Genomic DNA, 19,831 nt, shown 5'->3' with positions numbered 1-19,831 from the left:
GGTGCTGCTGTTTCAAGTGGGTTTCAGAAAAGAGGTGGAAGAAAGAACAAGTAAAAACATTCATGTAAAAAAATCAAAAAATCCTCGCAAGCTTGTTTCTAGCCTCTATGCATGCCTAAGAAGTACTAGCTGCTGGTACATTGCAAATTATGTTATAAATTTTTGACTATTACAGAGAAAAATTTGAAGCAGTAAATTAGGACTGATAACCCTAAGGGATGTGTTTTCCCAGTTGTGATCACAGATTTCCATTTATGTTGGATGGTTCAGAAAAAAAAGAAGGAACATAAAACCTGTAAACAGAAGCCCTACTCAAAGCAACTAGATAAAAACCAGCTAGTGCCCAGCAGCTTGGTTGTTGTTTGCTTGGTTTTGAGGTGATCTTCTTCTAGATTTAGTATAATTTTGTTGTCTGAGGCCTCGCTGATCCCAGTATCTTGCTTTGTTACGAATTCGAGGCTGACTACACGTGAAGCAGCACTGAGTCTGTATTGACGGCAGCAAGCACTTGCCAATGCCTTTCAGCCTCTGGCAGAAGTGAACCGACAGTTGGTCTTTGCTGCAGGGTAGCCCTATGGTGGAGAAGATGAGAAGAATTAGCTATATTTTGCTGACAAATTACCTGTATTTCTAGAATTTTAAACTGCTTTATGGCAGACAGTTCTGCCTGTTAAGGTTCTTATTTATGATGGCTTTCTCTTCTTTTGTGTTAGGGATCAGCTTGATGCCCCTGAAATTTTAGGACTTTTAAGCGAACGGGTCCTATTAACCTTCACACGACCTTCTGTCTTGGAAAATACAGCACTCTTTTATTACTGTTCAGTGAGGCTTTACTTTTGCAGCAGACATAACTGATCTGTTTTTCACTTTAATGTTTCTGCTTTTAAGAACTGCCAGAGAAAGTCTAGCAACAATGATTTGTGAGTCTGGTACTTTTGCATTCTTGTAATAGTGCATTTAAGACAAGAGCAATGGGCTGGCAGTGTGCTGCAGAACCATGCAGGGCAGGCAGAAGAGCGTAGACCAGGCGTGTGCAACTACATGCTCAGCTTGACTACGCTTCAATCTCTGCAGCACCAGAATAAACCAGGGGCTGGTATTGTATGTATTATAGTGCTGACAGGTCTGTGGTAGCTTTAATAAACTGAGATGTGTCAGATTTAGTTAGATATTACAAAATGGGGGTCCTCAGCTGTGAGAAGAGATGGCTAGGGGGAGGGTCAAGGTTTGCAAAAGCAGGACAGTGGTGGATTAGCTGAATGCAAGGCTGTTGTTCAGCAAATGCCTCAACACTAGAACTAGGGAAACTCAATGAAGCTAGGATAAAGGTAGTTTAAAACAGATAAAAGCATTTCTTTTCACAGCAGGCTGTGAACCTCTGGAACTTGCTGCCACAGGAGCGGGTGGAAGCAGACAGCATCGCAGGGTCAAAAAGGCATGCAACATATTCATGGAAAAAGTTACATAAATTTCAACTAAAAGGCACTAAAAGGGGTGGCTTTAATAGTCCTAATATGTCAGTTGGGAATGCTGGAGGAATACCATGGAAATGAATCACAGGAAAGGACTAAACTCCTGTATTCTCCCTAAGTAGCATCTTCTAATGCTGGAGACACAATATTGGGCTGCACGGACCACTGGCCTACCCAGTAGGGCATTTCTTATGTTTTACTGATCCCTTGAGCTTTTATTCACAGAAATAACTATTACTAATCTTTATAGGTAGTATTTATCTGAGCCTGTCTTTCTGAACATGAGAGGGACAGGAGATAAGCAGATCAATTCAGCCCCAAGGCAAAACACGTGCTAAAGATCTTTGAAGAGCAGGAGGAGTGATGCATCACTTTCAAGCGTATGCCAGATCTGCACTGCCCTCACGAGTCAACCTCTTGTCTCGTTGCCAGATTGGACCTTTACTGCTGACTTGCTAAGAGGGAAGAATGCTCCTCCAAAAGGCCTTTGAAGGCTCTTCCAGAAGGACACTGAGCTGTTGCTGTTCTTACCCGAGGGTAGCTGCTGAATACTGCAGTACACAGACTACAAATAAAGATACCCTTCTGTAAGCTTCTTCCCTCCCCTGCCGCTTCTTTTCTGGGCTACTACCATCTATACAACTGGGTTCCTGGGCCCCTGAAGGAGAGAGGTACAGGACACCCTGAGTCACAAGAGGACTTCTCTCCACCTCTTCATTTTGGAGGCAGTCTCACCCTGTGGGACACTGAATTCATAGTGCCAAGACTGTATCTGGGTTCACTGCCAGTCAGATATTTCTTACAGTGAATGTCTCACTTGGCTTGCTTGCACTCCCAGTCCAGAATCTGCAGTTCCCATAGGGGTATCTGTCTTAAGAAATGGCATCTGTTTGGACTCACAGCATGTCCTTCCACAGCCCTCAAAGCAGCCTGAGTTACCTAAAACAGGTCAATACAAGCAGACCTACTCATTTAGTTGTGGCATCATAAACTAGGGACGCATGCTCAGAGAACTGCGTTCCCCATCACGGCAACACAAGGCCAGGAGGGCTGGAGAACATGACAATGTGATTCTGCCAACAGTGCAGCTGAGCAGTAGCAGGTTTAGGTTGACCTATAACTACTGAGCCTGTAGTATTCACAACACACTGATAAATTGGGTCAGCTCCCAGCTTTTGCAGAATCTCAGAACAAATGGAGAGCTGTTTGGAAACTGTCTGATGCAGGTGTATTATCATACCTGTACTTTTCCTGCACTCTTGCAGATTGCATTTCTGATACTCTGTGGGCTTGGGTTTACCCACACACATACTGTCATCTTCAGTTTCATTAGTTTCTATATTCATGCACTTCACAGTTCTTTCCTGAATGCCTCTTCCACAAGAAACGGTGCACTGAAAGAGAGTAATTTTAACACACATAAAAGTCTTTTAATGGAAATTGTGAAATATTTGAGCTGTAATGTGATGGAAAGCTAAAAATGCCATATGATCCAAAACGAATTACACTAAAGTACTTTGCGTACTGCATTCTCCATCCAGACACCTCCATGGTGCATCGTGGCACCTCCGTGGTGCATTTGGCAGGATATGATGGAGGGGTAAATAGTACAAATACAGGATCTTGGAATGTGTAACCAGGATAAGGGGACTGTTTTCTACAGAGGAGGAGGAGGATCTGAAATGCCAGTCCTACAAAGTAAAAGAATAGTAATCCAAATTAGTACTGCACACTGACATTTTTTGGTTCCTATGTTTTCTCACCATCTAAAGTAAACATGAATAATCAACTGCAATGTTAGGTCTAGACATGACTGAGCTGAAGATTTCAAAAAAGCTCAGTGAGATGTTTTTTCTTTGGTGACATTTACACTGTGGTTACCCTTTCTTTACGACCACAAAACTGCCAGCTGCTTGTCCTGGCTGCACACAGATAGCCATAAAAAAAGAACATTTTCAAAACATGTTCCTGTACTATTCTGTAAATGAACTTAATTCTTCTGACATCCCAGAGCATCTGAGAATTCCAGTTAATTTTAAATTCTTTTTCTCTTCAGATAAATAGTGGCCAGCAACAGAAATACTTCAACAGACAGAGAATGCCAGCTAATGAAGCCCAAGAGATGAAGACAGGACTGGTAGCTCTTTAATTTTTTTGTAAATTATCCTCTCTCTAATGTATACCTCTGTGCATTAAAAACAGTATTATTGGTGTGAAGTACCTTAAAAGATCTTAGGTACTCCTGTGGCAACTTTAGATTAATGTTTAAAGTAGTTTTTTTATAAAGTAAAATAAATGGGATTAATAAATCAGTAAAATAGCTGCTATACATTTTGATATTCAGTTGCTTATTTTATGCACGTCCCAACATTTTCACTTCCATATTTAACTGTTACAATTACACTAGCTCTACATTACATTATACTCATATCCTATCTAACGGCTTTGTGTCAAAAACAACTCATAAAATTTTCTGTGTTAAATGACTCTCCATTATTTCCTTATTTGTGGCTCCTGGCTTTTGGTGTTCTTTCAATGTTCTCTTCTGCTGTGAGGACTATTTGTAATGTATGAATAGGTTTATTAAGGAAACTGGAGGGAAAGGTTTATTAGATATACCAGTTTCTTTATAACTAAAGATGTATTGCAGATACTGGAAGGCTCCCCAAAGATACGCCCCCTATTTGTCAATTAGAGTTCCAGAAGCCAAAGTACAGGGCTTTGGTCAGAATTTCTGTTTGTGTGGACAAGTCCAATATTCCACAAAATTGCTTTAAGAGTCACCCGGCAACCCCCCAAAAAATAGTCTTGAACAGTAAAACATTACAATGACTGGAGAGGCTCTGGAAGCACAGACAGATCAAACAGCCTGGTTGTACTTGGAAGGATTCAGCTGGCATGCATCAGGGACTTTTATTAGCAATTCAAGCTTTTCCCTCCCTTTCTAAAGATGCTCTTGTCCTGTCATCCTCTTGAAATGTTACCTTATTCTATATCTAACTGAACATGGTTGAATTTACTACCCAGTAGCCTCTTCCAGTGGAAAATTTCAAATGAGTAATGGAAGAATGTCAATGGTAACTCCTTTTTTATTAGAAAAGGGAAAAAACTCAGCCCTCCATCCAACAATGTCTAACGCAGCAACAAAAAGTAAAAGCTACAATGTCTATCACCTGAAAGAATTGAGATGGGCTGGTTCTGAAATGTTTAGTAATATTTTCAAAAGATCTTCCTTTATAGCTCCAGCTGTGCATAAGAAACCATACTTGCCATAGACACTGAGGTTCACAGACAAGTGGATAATATGACCAAATACGGCCAACTCAGGACAACAAATGAAACAAAAAAGAACTGAATCCTACCGGGCCCCACGCCTGGTTAATCCACTGCGTACAAGGTTGCCTGTTACATGATGCAATGGCATTAGGCCTTTTTGTCCAGTCACAGTAGCCTTCTTTCGGGCAGTAGATATGTCGCTTTTGCTGGCCACCACCACATGTTCTCGAACACTAACAAAAGAGGTGCACAAACCCATGAGGAGGGAGGTGGGAATAGATGAGAACCCAGAAACAGACCATAAAGACAGCAGGAAATGTTATTCATTTAGAAATGTGGAGCCACAGGTAACAAGAAGCATGTCACTGACCCATGAGATTTAGAAAGATATGGGTCAGTGCATATCAAGTCTTACAGTCCAGAAGAAAAGCTCTGCACTGAGATATTTATTTCATCATATGCTTGGAAAGAGACAGGGAAGAAGCCATTATTGGTCCAAAATACTCGGGGGAAAGCTGCTCCTGATACATATTAATGCAAGGAAGATAGGACAGCATGGAAATGGCAACATAGAACAGGCAACACAGAACTGCTCATGCAGCACTACCAGCAACAATAACTTTTCTAATAAGAATGAGATTGGAAGTTACATGTCTGCAGGATTAATCTGTAATATTTTCTGGAGACAGTATAAGTTCATGAGATGCAACATCTCATTTTTATGAGGCGGTGGGAGACATTGAAATGCACCCAATCCATACAATAAATTAACTATTTGGCAATAAAAGCATCATATAAAAACAGTGACCCAAGTTATTTTTTAACCTTCTTTTGTCCATATTCTAGTATTACTTACCAACTGATTTTTTACTATTGTTCACTAGGTCTGCAGTAGAGCCTGCTTGAAATACACAAAAGATTTTGTACTCTGACATGAAATAAGGTGCCAGGTATACTTTGAATAATGCATTGTCCCTGTCTTACAAGGAATTGCATCCCTACAGACATAGGACCAGAGTTGACATCTGATAAATGAACCTTTTCAATCCAATTCTATCCAGTATCCTTAGCATGAGGACAACTGCCAGGGTTGGACAAGTGTTTTTATAAAATATTTTAAGTGGCAAACGGGTCACTTGGCTACTCTTATTTTTTCAACCCTTGCCGACTGCTCTGACTGGAAACTCACATCCTGGTCTCCTCCTTATTGCAGGTGTGATTTGTCTGTGGCCTGTAAGGAAGCAATGTGATCACCTCCCTTGAAATCCAAAAGCATCAGGTCCACAGTGCCGCAAACATTGTGGCGCTTTCTCCAAAGCTGCTTTTAGTGGGAGTAAACGTAATCAGATCACATGCTTTAACTGACATAAATATGTGCCTGGCTGTCTGTGAGTTTGTTGCCTGTGAGGCACAGATTTATATTACAAAGTGACCCAAAAGTCAAATTTATCTTATGTCTGACCTCAGTCTCTGGCCCCATAAAAGTCCAAACCAAAAGTGTAAAGGAAAATTCTAAATTAATCACAATGAGAAAGCAACATTAAAATGGCAGCAGAAGGGATCAATCTGAATGAATCACATTTACTGATCCAGTAGGATAGCTAAAACAAATCTTCTTCCAGGCCATCTGCTTCTCTTTTTCACGGTATGGTAATTTATAGCTCTAGCTGTGTATCACATGCAATCCTAGGAATGATTCTGGGAAGTCTTACGAATGTCTATGATAATTTTTGCTGTAACCATACACAAGGACTGCAGAGCCATACACAGGACTGAAGACACTGCACGTCTTCCTTTGAGTGAAAGTTTACCTAACAACATGGGATCTAACAGTCACTCTTAATTGACAGCTAATTGTTCATTCCCGAAGCTGCTTTTAAAGAACAATACCTCATTCCAGGGCTCCACATGCCACTGCAAGCAAGGCTCCACGTTACAACTAGTGGTGAGTTGTGGTTTATTTCCGAGTAATTGGCAATGAAAAGGCCTTAGAAGTCGCTTTTCACGAACATCAATGCAGTGAACATCCCGGGTCTTGAAACCGCCGTTGCAGTTAGCAGAGCACTGTACACAAAATAGAAAGGGGCACATCTCCAAACGATGCTCTGCTGAGCAGCTGTCCCTTCCCCAGTCACAGAGAAGGCGGACAGCCTGAGCTTTGAGCATCCTGACTCACAGAGGGAATTTCCAGTTTACCATAACAACAATCTGTTGTTAGGCTTAAAAACAGTTCATCATAGCAAATCAGAACACACCGTACAAATATTTCCCTTTCTTCACTGGAACATCCATTAATAACACAAGTGCATATTTAACTAGGAAATCTTGCCAGCTATTTCCAAAAATGTCATAGTGAAAGAGTCATAATGCAATAAATACAATAAACAAATCCTGTATGCAGGGAAATTGTCAGTTGTTTAGTTGTTTCTGAGGGAGGAAGGGAGGAAAGAGGCACAGCTGCATAAGTTGATTTCTCATTCAGCCATGGGGCAGGTCAGTGTCCATGGCAGCAGATTGCTCAGGCTGGCAAAACTGCTCCTCGTCTTAGCCCATAGACTTGAGCTGCTGCTGAAACCACTGGGACATGGTGGACTCGTCTCATCTTCCTCGCTCTTCTGTGGCACCAGGAAGACCCATGCCCAAGAGCAGCCCAGGCATGAGAGAACGGGAGAGAAGAGAGAGACACTCTGAGCCTCACTCACTGCCTTGAAATCGCCTCTCAGCTTGGAGCTCTACTGGTGAGCCAAGCAAGCCCTTCCAGTCTCCTATTTCTCCCTAGAGCCTGCTCCAAGGCCTCGTGCAGCAGCACCAGGTTGTGCCCTCTCCTACCAAAGCCCAGGACCTCTCCTGCTGCTGAGGAAGAACTGAATTTGTTACCCCGAGAATAAGGACAAATATATATCTAATTATTTTGCCTTCATCCAGAATTAAGGCCAATTCTACTGACACCACTCAATAACTTCAGATCAGCTTTCATCTTTACCGCCACGGTGCAATATAACAATTGATACTGTTTTCCTTTGCATAAGTAAGCATTCTACAGTTGAACAAGGAAACTGAATATAATAATTCCCCAGGAAGCTAAAGGATGGATGGAAGGGGAGTCCATGCTCTTGTTCACAGAAGCTTCTGTTCCTCTGGATAGAAACAATGAACAGAAGTAATTGTGCAAGAAACTGAGTACACACAGCCCCAAAATACGTACAAATTATATTTGGTATTAGACTGTAAAATCTAGTCTGAACCACCTTTCTTTTCGGGGAGGGGAACAATTAAACAAGATAAAAGGAACAGAGAAGGCTTTACTACCCTAGCAGGGGAATTGTTTCCTATAACATTTTATCATTAAACCTGATTTCTAGCTACTTTCTGTGACATAACTATCATCCACTTGTTGCAAGACCAATAACATTTATGAAGAAAAAGTGAAGGTCAAATATGCCCTACTGCAACTGGGACCGCAGAATGTCTATGTATCAATTAAAATGAATTTCGAAGGCTTACGTGTGGTTATGTAATGCCTTGGCCTTTCGTGGACTTTCTAGAGAGTCATGTATCTCATGTACAAATCAATTCTATGTCAAAGAGCTCAATAATATAACACAGGTTTTGTAATTATAACCTTTTCTTTGTATGAATCTGCCCTCCAGTCCAATGGCAACAACATTATCCACAAAAGTGATATGTATTGAGAAAGTTTGAGACATCTATCTTTTTCTTTATTAAATCAACATTATTTCAAATAGAATTTTGTAGTTTTTCTCTTTTGAGTCTTGAAAAATAACCAACTGTTTGAAGCCCCAATTTTAGACAGCGTGAAGACAAAACGTAACAAGCTTCAAGAAGTCACCCAAGTCCTTCCAGGCATTCATCACACATCTTACAATACCAAAAAAGAACTCGAACACAATTCCTTGGGTTCCACTTACCACCTTGGACACTCTCCTGCCTCTCGACCAGGCCTGTGTACATAACTAGGACCAAATAAGACACTAGCCATAGCAGGCATTCTCCCCAATACATTTATTTAGTTTTTACAATGTAAAACTTAGAGGTTACTTGAATGGGGAACAAGACCATATCACGTAAGAGGTAATACATGGTGGCAAGGGTGAACAGGAACATGCCAACTCTCTCTCCCAAATTCCCACTTGCTTCTTAAAATTAGGATACGCCTCTGCAGGCAGAGATCGAAAAGATGCCACATGCAAATATGTACAGCTCTGCCCTAGGATCTCCACAGAACATGGATGGGGAGCCCCGTTTTAGCTCTAGACGCAAGAGTTAGTGAGCATGACCCCCACACAGGAAGAACAGAATTCACAGCAGATGCGTTTCCATAAATAACTTAGTCAGGAAATTAGTAAATTAGTGCTGAATGGTCAACTGGGAATCATTTATGCATTCACTGAGTAAATAATTACTTTAAAAATGAAGGATTTAGAACTCCCTACTCTTTGAAGTTAATAAGCTTACTGTTCACACACAGCTCTGAATGAAGTTACCTTGCTCCAATTTCCTGTTTTCCAGCTAGCGCATGGGCGGAGATAACATTTTCTTGCAGGATCAGGCTTTTTCACGTGCTGACAGTGAGATGTGTTCCTGCTGCTGCACTCCACATGTCTCCAGAAAGCCCCCGTTCCACAAGTGGTAGAGCACTGTACAAGGGTGAGAGGAAAGCCCGGGGCAAACTCAACATTAGTAAATCATTCTGGAAACAATCCAGGAACCTAAATATAAATATCTAGAGCCATTTTAGATGACCTAGGTTATCTGAGATACTCAAAAGAAGATTTCAAATTCACCTAAGTCTTGAGGTTCTCAAGGAGGTCTTTTTGTTGCTTTGTTAAGAAAATACAAATTCTGATTTATACCATGCGCTGCTCTTCTTTGGCAAACTCCTGCTTACTGAGACATTCTAAATCTGTACCAGCTGTTCCACTGTTTCCTTCTGTGATCTTTGGGGATCCAATGCAAAATGCCATTGCATCCAATCTTCAGCACTGTTCCCTCTCTATTCCTTATACTGCTGATGAGTGCACGATGCTGAAAATCTGAAATAAATTGTGTGAGACTCTTGGGAAAACTGTGCAGGAAAAGGATTTTTGAAATTATGAATTCAGAGAGTGGCAAAGCATTTCCAACATTTGGGAGGGTTTTAGTGTGTGAGGTAGGAGAATATTGATCATGCCAGTCCAGATCCCAAGAGTGCACACTCTTCACCAAAAAAGTCACTATCATTGTATTCTGAAGCAGGAAGACGTGAAAAGTGGCTGGAGACACCCATTTACCTTTTTCTTCCTTAAAAAGGGAGGGAGTCATAGACATTTGACACATAGAGTCAAATCCACTGTAGCTCGCATGAGAAACAGCATAAATAATCTTGGATTAAGTCAGCAAAATTATGAAGAGGGTAACTGCTATTGTGTGATTTGAACTCCCTACACAGAAGTGGGAGAGTTAAACAGGGAAAGCTGAGTAAGTGTCCTTGGAAAGATAAGGGAAGCTAAGCTGAAGCTAAGGCAGGGGAAAAAAAAACATTGAGGGCATGGAGATGTTACCAGATTCAATCAGAGAAAGAAAAAATGGTTAACGGTCACAACAAAGAATTTTTGAAAAATCGCACATTACGAAGAGTGTGAATCTGCAAGGCCTCTGCAGCATGCCATCTCCAGCTTCTGAGATTCCTGGGATATCTGTCCAAGAGGCCACAAAGATCCTGTTAAAGGGGACTGCGTACCACTGTTCAGTTTTGCATAGTCACATATCTACCCAAGACAATTTGTCTGTTCAAGAGGATGGACTGTCCTTGTTTTGGTTGCCCGCTATTTGATGGCTCCCCACAGCCCTGCTATACCGGTCTGACAACACCACGACTTTATTGAAGGGCTGCTTAATCTTTGATCAAAGCCCCATTCTGAGCATTCATGAGAAGACCAAAGATAGCTCGAGGGATGATGCTGGGCAGATCGTACTTGCAAAGCTTTATGTTCTTGTCTGAAGGAGGTGAAACGCAGCAGGATTCTTTCAAAAATCGTCATGTGCAGGTACAGAGCCAAGAGAGAAAGGCATGATGCTGCAAATAATACTGGGAGAAAGCTTTAGCTTTCCTGACCATTGTTTCATGTTACATAAAGGAGACTGATTGCTCTGAAGTTCAGGAAGACTTACTGCTTTCCCTGTTTGTCATTCAGGAACCAAGACTTCCTCTTGTCACAGTAGATGTCTATTACAGAGGGAGGAAGAGCAGGTGACTTTTCACGACCAGTAATAGAGGTGCAGAATGAGCAGATCTGGTGGTAATGGGGTATCTTCGGTACCCAGAAAGCTCTTAGAAAGGGAAAAGTGACAGCCCAGAATGGCCTGGGAAAGTACTAGGCAAGAAGTTAAAAGTTACAGAGGCCCCAGTGTCATTGGGCACTGATTTGCCCTACTCTAATTAGTGCTTTTCCTTGGGAGGCAAGTGTCAACAGTGTTAATGGGACATGTCACACCAATCCATCTCAGTGACTATCACTATTCTTGGGCACTATTTATTTACTAGTATAGATACACCCTAAGGAGCAAAGAAATGTCAGAATATTTGCAGTCACAAAAGAGAAAGAAAGAGAGCTTAGCAAGAGATTCAACTAGGTAGATGCAATGGTCTTGAAATGTCAATGCCTTGGAGAGATGTCATCCAAAAACTGGCACAAAGTTTTACTAAGGACAGGTAAATAGAAAGAGCAAAAATAAAGTCAGAAAAATTTAGACTAAAAATTAATTAAAAGTAATGAACAATAAGAAAAGGTTCTGTGAATGTTAGAATCAAGGTGTGGGGAGGAAATACAAAACTTTTATTTTATGAGAAAGATAATGGCTGACTTATTTACAGAATCACAGAATGGTTGAGGTTGGAAAGGACCTCTGGATGTCGTCTTGTCCAATCCCCCTGCTCAAGCAGGGCCACCTAGAGCCAGTATCTCCAAGGGCGGAGATTCCACAAATTCTCTTTTTCACCACCTTTTCTCTTCAAACTTGAAAAAAAAAAGTTCAATGTGCCAGGCTTCACGTAAAGTTAATTTTAACAAGAAACAACAGCTTGAACGAGAATAGCAAAAGATTACTAAAAAACTAAAGAATAGTAAAGCAAGTTAGACGCATTAAGTATCCTTGAATTGATTTGTGAAACCAAATATATTGACCTTACCTCAATATTCATTCAAGTGTTCTTGAATAATCTTTGAACGGTTGAAAATTATTTTTTAAAATAGACTCGGAAAGTCCCAGATATATAAAGTTATCTTTAGGAAAAGAAAAAGGCAGGTTTGCGAACAAATGGAACACTTCACCTAACTTTACTTCACAAGAAGATACAAAAGCAAATTATTAAACAATCAAGATCAAAATGGTAAATACTGACAAAGATGATAAAGCAATAAAACAGCCCACATGGACCTATCTAGAACAAATTATTCAAGTCAATCTGATATCAGGTCTCTGAGCAACCTGATCTAGTTGAAGATGTCCTGCTCATTGCAGGGGAGTTGGACTAGCTGGCCTTTAAAGGTCCCTTCCAACACAAACCTTTCTATGATTCTATGATCCTTCTCTGACAGGGATACCTGGCTTAATGAAAATAGAGAGGCAGCTGATGTGATGCATTTTGACATGATCTCATAGAGCATTCTTTTAGCAAATGATGGAAATATTGTCTAGGTGAAATAATTACAAGATTGGTGCACAACTAACTGAAAAACTGTAATAAAGTTGTCCTTGGTGATTCAGTGTCAAAATGAAAAGACATTTCAAATATGGTCCTACAGGGCTCTGACCAAAGCCAAGCTCTCTTTAGTATTTTCGTTAACTAACTGTATGATGAAAGACAGCATGCATTTATAACATTTGCAGATGACGCCAAGTTAGGAGAGTTGGCAGGAATGTTGGAGGACACAATCTGAATTGAAAAACATCTCGCCAAGTTGAAAAATTGTAAGAAAACAGTAACCTGAAATTCAAAAACATATGCAAAATCCTACATTTAAGGAGAACTTTTTATACGTATATATACATTTTTATATGTATATACACATACATATATATACACACACATACACATGCACACACATATATACACTCCCCAAACAAAACTGAGAGCATCTGCTGATCTAGAAATACTGTATTAAGGGATCCAGGGTTTACAACGGACCACAAATTGAATAAATCAAAGTGGGATGGTTACAAAACAAGACAAATCTCACCCCGACATTCACAAAGAGGGTCATATATAAAATTATAGTAATTATTCCATTTGATTTGCCAGGTGTCAGGTGGGGCGATATTGAACACCACTGATGAAGAAATATATGATGAAACTGAGCAAGTCCATAGGAGAACAACAAAATCACCAGATATTTAGAAAACACGAAGAAAATATGAAAAGAACCAGATTGTTTTGTTTAGAAAACAGATCCAAAACCAGTTATTAAAAAGACAATTATCTTCCATGGTCTGCATATAAAAAATAGAATCTTCATTTTCAGTACAGAACATGTCGGTTATGTATAAGCAAAATATTTCTAATGTGGGTAAAGAATGACTAGGACAGACTAGATCTGCGTATTATAGACTTCTGTTCAGGATGTGCTGGGCTTGGGAGCACAACCTTTGTCTGGACTTTCTCTGGCAGGCTCTTTCACCCAAGCAAATCTAAACGCAGGTCTTTGGGCATGTGCAGAAGGAAATGCTTCACTTGTCCCACTTGAACATGGGAAGCTAAAGGCATTCTCACCTAGCCATGGGAAGGCACAAGATGAAAATTCAGACTGCCATCAGGAGTGAATGTCTTGAACAACTGCTGATGTGGTGACAGAGCAGGGGTCTTCCTCACTGGCGGCATCCAGACAGAGGGCACCAAACGGATCTTGCTGGTCTAGCTGTGCCTCCACTGCCATGGGATACACTAAGTCATTGCTTGCTGTTCTTTTTAGTCCTGCATTTTTGCATTTCCGTTAATTTGCATCATTCCAGGCAGACCCGAGAGCAGACAGGTACAGAGAAACAAACCTTTGATAGCCTTCTCCATCAATACTGAGACACAGAGGCAGATTAGCGCAAGGAGGTTCCAGATCTGGACCCTTGGCTGTACTGATTAGCTTGGTTAAAAAAGGCCATCAGAAAAATGAGGTAACTTGTTCAGATACCAAAGCTTCTCACTTTAGGTATCATGATTTGAAGAATATAAAATCTATTAGCATAAAAAGAACTCTGTTTACATAAAAGTAGAATTTTACAGTGGGAAGGATATTAAATAGAAGTTTATTCTATATTCTTTTATTATAGTTGCTAGAATTAGGTGATTGCCCCCTCACCAGCCTTGACCCCACAGCAATTACTATCTCAGGACACAGCAATGTAACAGCACAGAAACCTAACTGTCAAAAAGCCTGGTGCTGGGTATTGGTAAAGGACAGTCAATAGCAATATACAAAAAATAGTAAGCACTTTTCTGAAGCCAGAGGAAACTCTGCAACCTATATTGCTCTTGCACAGAAGTTGTTACCCAAGTATTATAACAATTCAGTAATGACAGGGATCAGGGGAAACTGGGACAAGTCATCATCTTTCAGATCAAGTATCTTCCAGATGCTTTACACCTCAAAAGAGTTTTCAAACTCCCTGTACTTGTTTTATTTACCCAAACAGAAAGACACTGCTTTCAAAAGTGAGTATTACAGGGTGTTAACACCTGTTTTGACTGAATTTCTTTACTGTTAGAAATTTAAAAGTTCATTTTGGCACATTACGCCAAATTAACACAGATAACCGTTTATTTCTACATTCAAACAAGATATATATAACACTGTTAATTATCAGCTGCTGTATCCAAAGACACTCTACAACCACAACGACTGGCCTGACGATTCTAACTTTTATGCCAATCAGACAAAATGCTTTTACTTTACCACTGCTACAACCCAGTTCCAATATACGATCACCTAAACTTCAAAAAAAGGTGCAGAACTCCATGTTACAGTGTCTCCCCATGGACATATGCTGGACAAATTATCAACCCCGTATATACCAGTTCAACTTTGGACTGATATTCTTATCTTTGCTTCGTAGATTCAAACTGGTTTTACCAGGCAGAATGCTGCTCTGAGTTCTGAGGTATTTGCTTAATGGTGGATACAAACGCTGATAGTGGGATGAGACAGAAATGCACCACAAAAACCTGTTATATTAGTAGCCAACTAAAAATATGTTTAAGTATCCATGTTATTAATGTGCTTTATAGAGTAATAAAGCTAGCTTACCTACACGACCTTGGTCACATACTAAGTTAGAAAACACACATAATTTAGAGAGAAATGATAAGTAAGTGAAGATTAGAACATAATAGCACATCTACAGCTAACTTGCATTATGTACTTATTTGGAAATACAAGCATATTCATTTGGTGTCTCCAGGATTCATCTAATAGCTTAATTTTTTGCTGTGTCCTAAAACAAAACTCTTGAGGTATTTCTGGTTACAGTAAAACCTGAATGTCATGTCCCTGGAAGAACTATGCATAGTTTTGCAGAATCCATAAATACAGACACATTCTATGTAAGCAATCTAACATTAGATATTCCAAGTTACCAATTTATTTGTGTGACAAGTATTTCATCTGAATGTTCGATACTCATTTCAGATACTGGCGACAAACTAAGAAGTTTTATTTCCTCAGCAGTGGTTGAGACAGCTGTTCACACTCTCCACTTCCTAGGAGTTAAAAATAACTTACCTCACTCCAGTTGCCTACTATCCAGTAGGCATTACCAGGCAAATTGTTGGATGTTATTAGGTGGCTGTTTGATGTGACGTTCGTCAAAACCCCCTCAGATGTTGCACTTTGGTTCCTGAGAACATGCTCGAGAGCTGACGATTGTGTGCTGGAGGTTATGGTGTCAAGTAGCTTAATTTCTCTTCTGTTGTCAGTCTGGTCTCTTGGTACATGACCAAACACTGTGGGCATTACTGTAACAGATGCTTCTTGGGTAGTTACTTCTACAACAGGCACATCAACTTGCAGGCCGAGATGGTTTGCTGTTGTTGGAAATGCCAGTCCTTGTGCTGCTCTGCTAACAGGAAGGAGTGTAGAAGGTTCTCGGTGATGAGATGCAGGGGTGGGCTGAGAAGTCATACTCTCGTTTTGAAGGACAGGAGAGCTGGTATCTAGGCTTGTGCTCCCGGCTGTGATTTCAGGATTGAGTTCTGTGCTGTAAAGGAGATCAGTTGGTGTCTCATTGCCTCCAACTGACCCATCAATGTAATCAGATTCTTCGGTTAAGTAATCATAGCTGGAAGTTATTTCTGGACTACTGGTAAAAGAGACAGGATTGTCCTCACTTCCTTGCACCTCACTTTCTACAATAGAAACTGGCTCCCTTTCAGAAATATTTTCAGCATGCCTTATAATTTCAGTACTTAAGCTATTATGAAAAGGCCATGAAGTAGTATTTTGGTGTAAACTATTTTCAGTAGAAACAACCAGATAATTGTAAACATCACTTGGTCCAGCAAAATTATTTTGTAATGTTTTGTTGGCTGTTCCTTCTTTTTCTGAGACATTACCCAAACCAGAGGATGTAGGCAAACAGGGAGTTACACTTTCAGGCTCGGGTATTTTTGTTGTTGTATCGGACCTTGGGCTTGGTGTGGGTATTCTGCGGGGAGGACTCCGTTCGGGATTAGTACTTGTTTTTCTGATTATAATCTTTCCTCTTCTGGGTGCCAGTGGGGGTATCAGAAATCTTCCAGCGGAAGGACATTGCTGGAGACCACACAGGGCCTTAGAGTTTGGTCTCTTGGAACTATCACATGGCTCATCATTATTTTTGGCACAAGTGACATTACGAGTCCTTATTCCACCACCACAAGTAACCGTGCACTGCAAAAGAAACAGAATTAATATATCTCCTCTCTTCATTCTGCTGCACATATCAATAAAAATAAGTATCAAATGGCATCTGTTTATAATAAAGAAGCATCATGATAAATAATCAATAACAAAGCTTTTCCTGAGGAACAAGCCCTTCATTCTTCTGCTGCTATGGAGCTCTTCCCAAGTTTTTAGAATAGTAAAATGTCACCTTGGGGAAATAACAGTGAAAAAAAGATTACACGATAAAGACAAAATATGCAAGTAATATGCTAGAATTTGATTTCTTCCGTTAATCACAAAAGTTGTTTAGCCAATACCTCTTCCACCACGGTTATAAAAAATAGACTAAAAACCTGCCATCAAAAACATATCTGACTGGCTCAGTGCTGGCTATTCACAGTGCCACAAACCCGCTGTGATCAACCATGCAGATCACAGATCCTTATTGACTTTATGAAATGGATTTTTCCATGCTACCGGTGCTGAAAGCATGTCTCTCCTAAATCACAGACTACCTAAAAGTCCTTAACCTATCTGGCTTCTATTTAAATGGAAGCACTGTTATGTATAAAGGATGGTGGAAGCTAAGGAGACCCAGTTTTTCATCCTCAGCCCCACAGCCACAGCCATGCCTTCAACAGCTGTCCCTCCACTGAGGACTTTCTGAAATTTCAACACACTTCTCTGGTTTGAGGTACTAAGGCTGGATGACTGGTTGGATATGAATGGAGATGTTACATATAACCTGCTGCAAGGATGCGAGGGAGCCTGACCTAATTCAGCTGGCTTAAACCAGGTGCTTAACATGAGGTGATGAACACTCCTTTTGCCAGCACTTTAAAACCCCTGGAATATCCAATCCTTTTTAGAACTAGTCTAGGTCACGGGGCAGTAGAAACACTAGTGACCTCCTGTTACTGGGGCTCTCTCTGTTGTTAACGCCTTAAAATACCATCAGCTCTGCAGCAACAGGAGCAGGGAGGAAAGCAGAGTAACCTCAGAGTAGGTGAGTTCATTAGCTATTCTGTCTGTCCTCCTTGCACCTCCAGCTGTATAGCACATTTAAAGTACTCAGAGCTATGCAAGTTTACATCAGCTGCAATTTCACCTCTGAAGTTATTCAGTAAAGGATTTTGCTTATTGAGGAAGATAGCAACGACTAATACTATGTTGTTGCTTACACAGAAACACAACACGCTTATTTTGTCAGACTTTGCCACTTGGATGATTTAGATTAGCATTCATGTGAGTTAAAAGGAACATCCAATCTCATTAATTTTTTGGGGTAATGGCTGTCTCCCAGAATGAGCTTTGAAAATGAATTAGCTTTAAATTACAGCCATGTACTAAGAAGAGATTTCAGAACAGCTACAACACTCTATCCTCATTATCTGCCTAATTAAGTACGTTCAGTTTATAACATACAGAATGATTTTCTAACAGCCAGATAAGTTCAGAGCAAAAGGAAGTTTTGCCTGTGTAAAATCTCTCCCTTACATTCACCAATAAAGAACATTCTGCAGTTACAAGTCTCCTGACAATCCTGTCATTTGTGCAGGAGAAATAGTCTGTCCTACGCTCCCTTTCCAATTTCTACAGGTGTAGAAATTTATTTTTGTCAGTAACTTGCAAATATAATCCAACGACACAAGAGCACCAGCTGTATTCTGTAACAGCATGCCATTTCTATATAATTGTACTGCTAGCCATGTAATTCCAGCCTATTTTTTCACAGGCAGTTAAAACATGGTGGCTACTCATTTCACAAAACAATCAACATTCAGTGATGATGGTTTGTGAGCAGTATAAACTGAACTAATACTGTCACAAAATTGTATTAGTTCATTATCTGAATCTGCTCTCAAACACAACAGTGAGTTTGGTAAAAAAAAAAGAGGAGAAAGAAAGGAGAGTTTTCAAAAAGGAAATAGAATAGAATAGAATGAACTATTTCAGTTGGAAGGGACCTACAGTGATCATCTAGTCCAACTGCCTGACCACTTCAGGGCTGACCAAAAGTTAAAGCAAGTTATTAAGGGCATTGTCCAAATGCCTCTGAAACACTGACAGGCTTGGGGCATCGACACCTCTCTAGGAAGCCTGTTCCAGGGTTTGACCACCCTCTCGGTAAAGAAATGCTTCCTAATGTCCAGTCTGAACCTCCCCTGCGCAGCTTTGAACCGTTCCCACGCGTCCTGTCACTGGATACCAGGGAGAAGAGCTCAGCACCTCCCTCTCCACTTCCCCTTCTCAGGCAGCTGTAGGGAGCAACAAGGTCACACCTCCTTTTCTCCAAACTAGACAAGCCCAAAGTCCTCAGCCGCTCCTCACAGGACATGCCTTCTAGCCCTTTCACTAGCTTTGTTGCCCTCCTCTGGACACATTCAAGGACCTTCACATCCTTCTTAAATTGTGGGGTCCAGAACTGGTGATGCCGTACCAACGCTGAATACAGCGGGATAATCACCTCTTCTGACGGGCTGGTTATGCTGTGTCTGATGCTCCCCAGGATGCGGTTTGCGCTCCTGGCTGCCAGGGCACGCGGCTGACTCACACGGAGCCTGCTGCCGACCAGCACCCCCCGATCCCTTTCTGCAGGGCTGCTCCCCAGCCACTCCTCTCCCATATACTTATGGCTGGCATTACTCTGTCCCAGGTGCAGAATCCAGCGTTTGTTCTTGTTAATTTTCATCCCATTAATCATTGTCCAGTGCTCTGATCTATCTAGATCCCTCTGCAAGGCCTCTTGTCCCTCAAGAGAGTCAACAGCACTTCCCAGTTTGGATTCATCAGCAAACTTGCTAATGGTGGATTCAACTCCTGCATCCAGATCTTTGGTCTTGGAAGTTTTGAAAAACTTAGTAAACTTAATTTTTATTGACATCTGAAATGGAAAATATTTATGGTGCATTTGTTGTCATGATTGTCAGCTACACTGATAGCTAAACTGCCTATTTGAGAGGTGAACCATGAGCAAGTTGTACTACAACAGAATCAGAATAAAATAATTTTGAAATTTCACATGACTCAAAACCTACTTCTCCTCACTCCAGACGAAATATCTTCGTGCATTTTTAGTTTTCACAGAGAAGTAGACTGCTCCGCATGTTGGGGACCCTGAACTCTCCTTGCCTCAATGGAAAGTGAAGTTGTGAAACACCTGTAGATACCAGC

The 19,831-nt window shown here is 40.7% G+C and overlaps 1 protein-coding gene across 1 annotated transcript in view; it reads right to left on the bottom strand.

Moving 5' to 3' along the window:
• Nucleotides 1-336: 336 nt before the first annotated feature.
• Nucleotides 337-19,831, bottom strand: part of ADAMTS12 (ADAM metallopeptidase with thrombospondin type 1 motif 12) — a 171,946-nt gene continuing 152,451 nt past the window's right edge. Inside the window, exons 19-24 of the mRNA XM_075136524.1 lie at nt 15,518-16,663; nt 9,254-9,406; nt 6,639-6,812; nt 4,835-4,981; nt 2,713-2,866; nt 337-572 (exon numbers count right to left, since the gene is read on the bottom strand). Coding sequence (XP_074992625.1) covers nt 337-572; nt 2,713-2,866; nt 4,835-4,981; nt 6,639-6,812; nt 9,254-9,406; nt 15,518-16,663 — 2,010 coding nt within the window. The remainder of the gene's footprint in view (nt 573-2,712; nt 2,867-4,834; nt 4,982-6,638; nt 6,813-9,253; nt 9,407-15,517; nt 16,664-19,831) is intronic.

Source organism: Calonectris borealis, chromosome Z (assembly GCF_964195595.1).
Source record: "Calonectris borealis chromosome Z, bCalBor7.hap1.2, whole genome shotgun sequence".
Classification (NCBI taxonomy): Eukaryota; Metazoa; Chordata; class Aves; order Procellariiformes; family Procellariidae; genus Calonectris; species Calonectris borealis.
The sequence above is the reverse complement of the archived record's forward strand: the minus strand, read 5'-3'. Positions and strand labels throughout refer to the sequence as shown.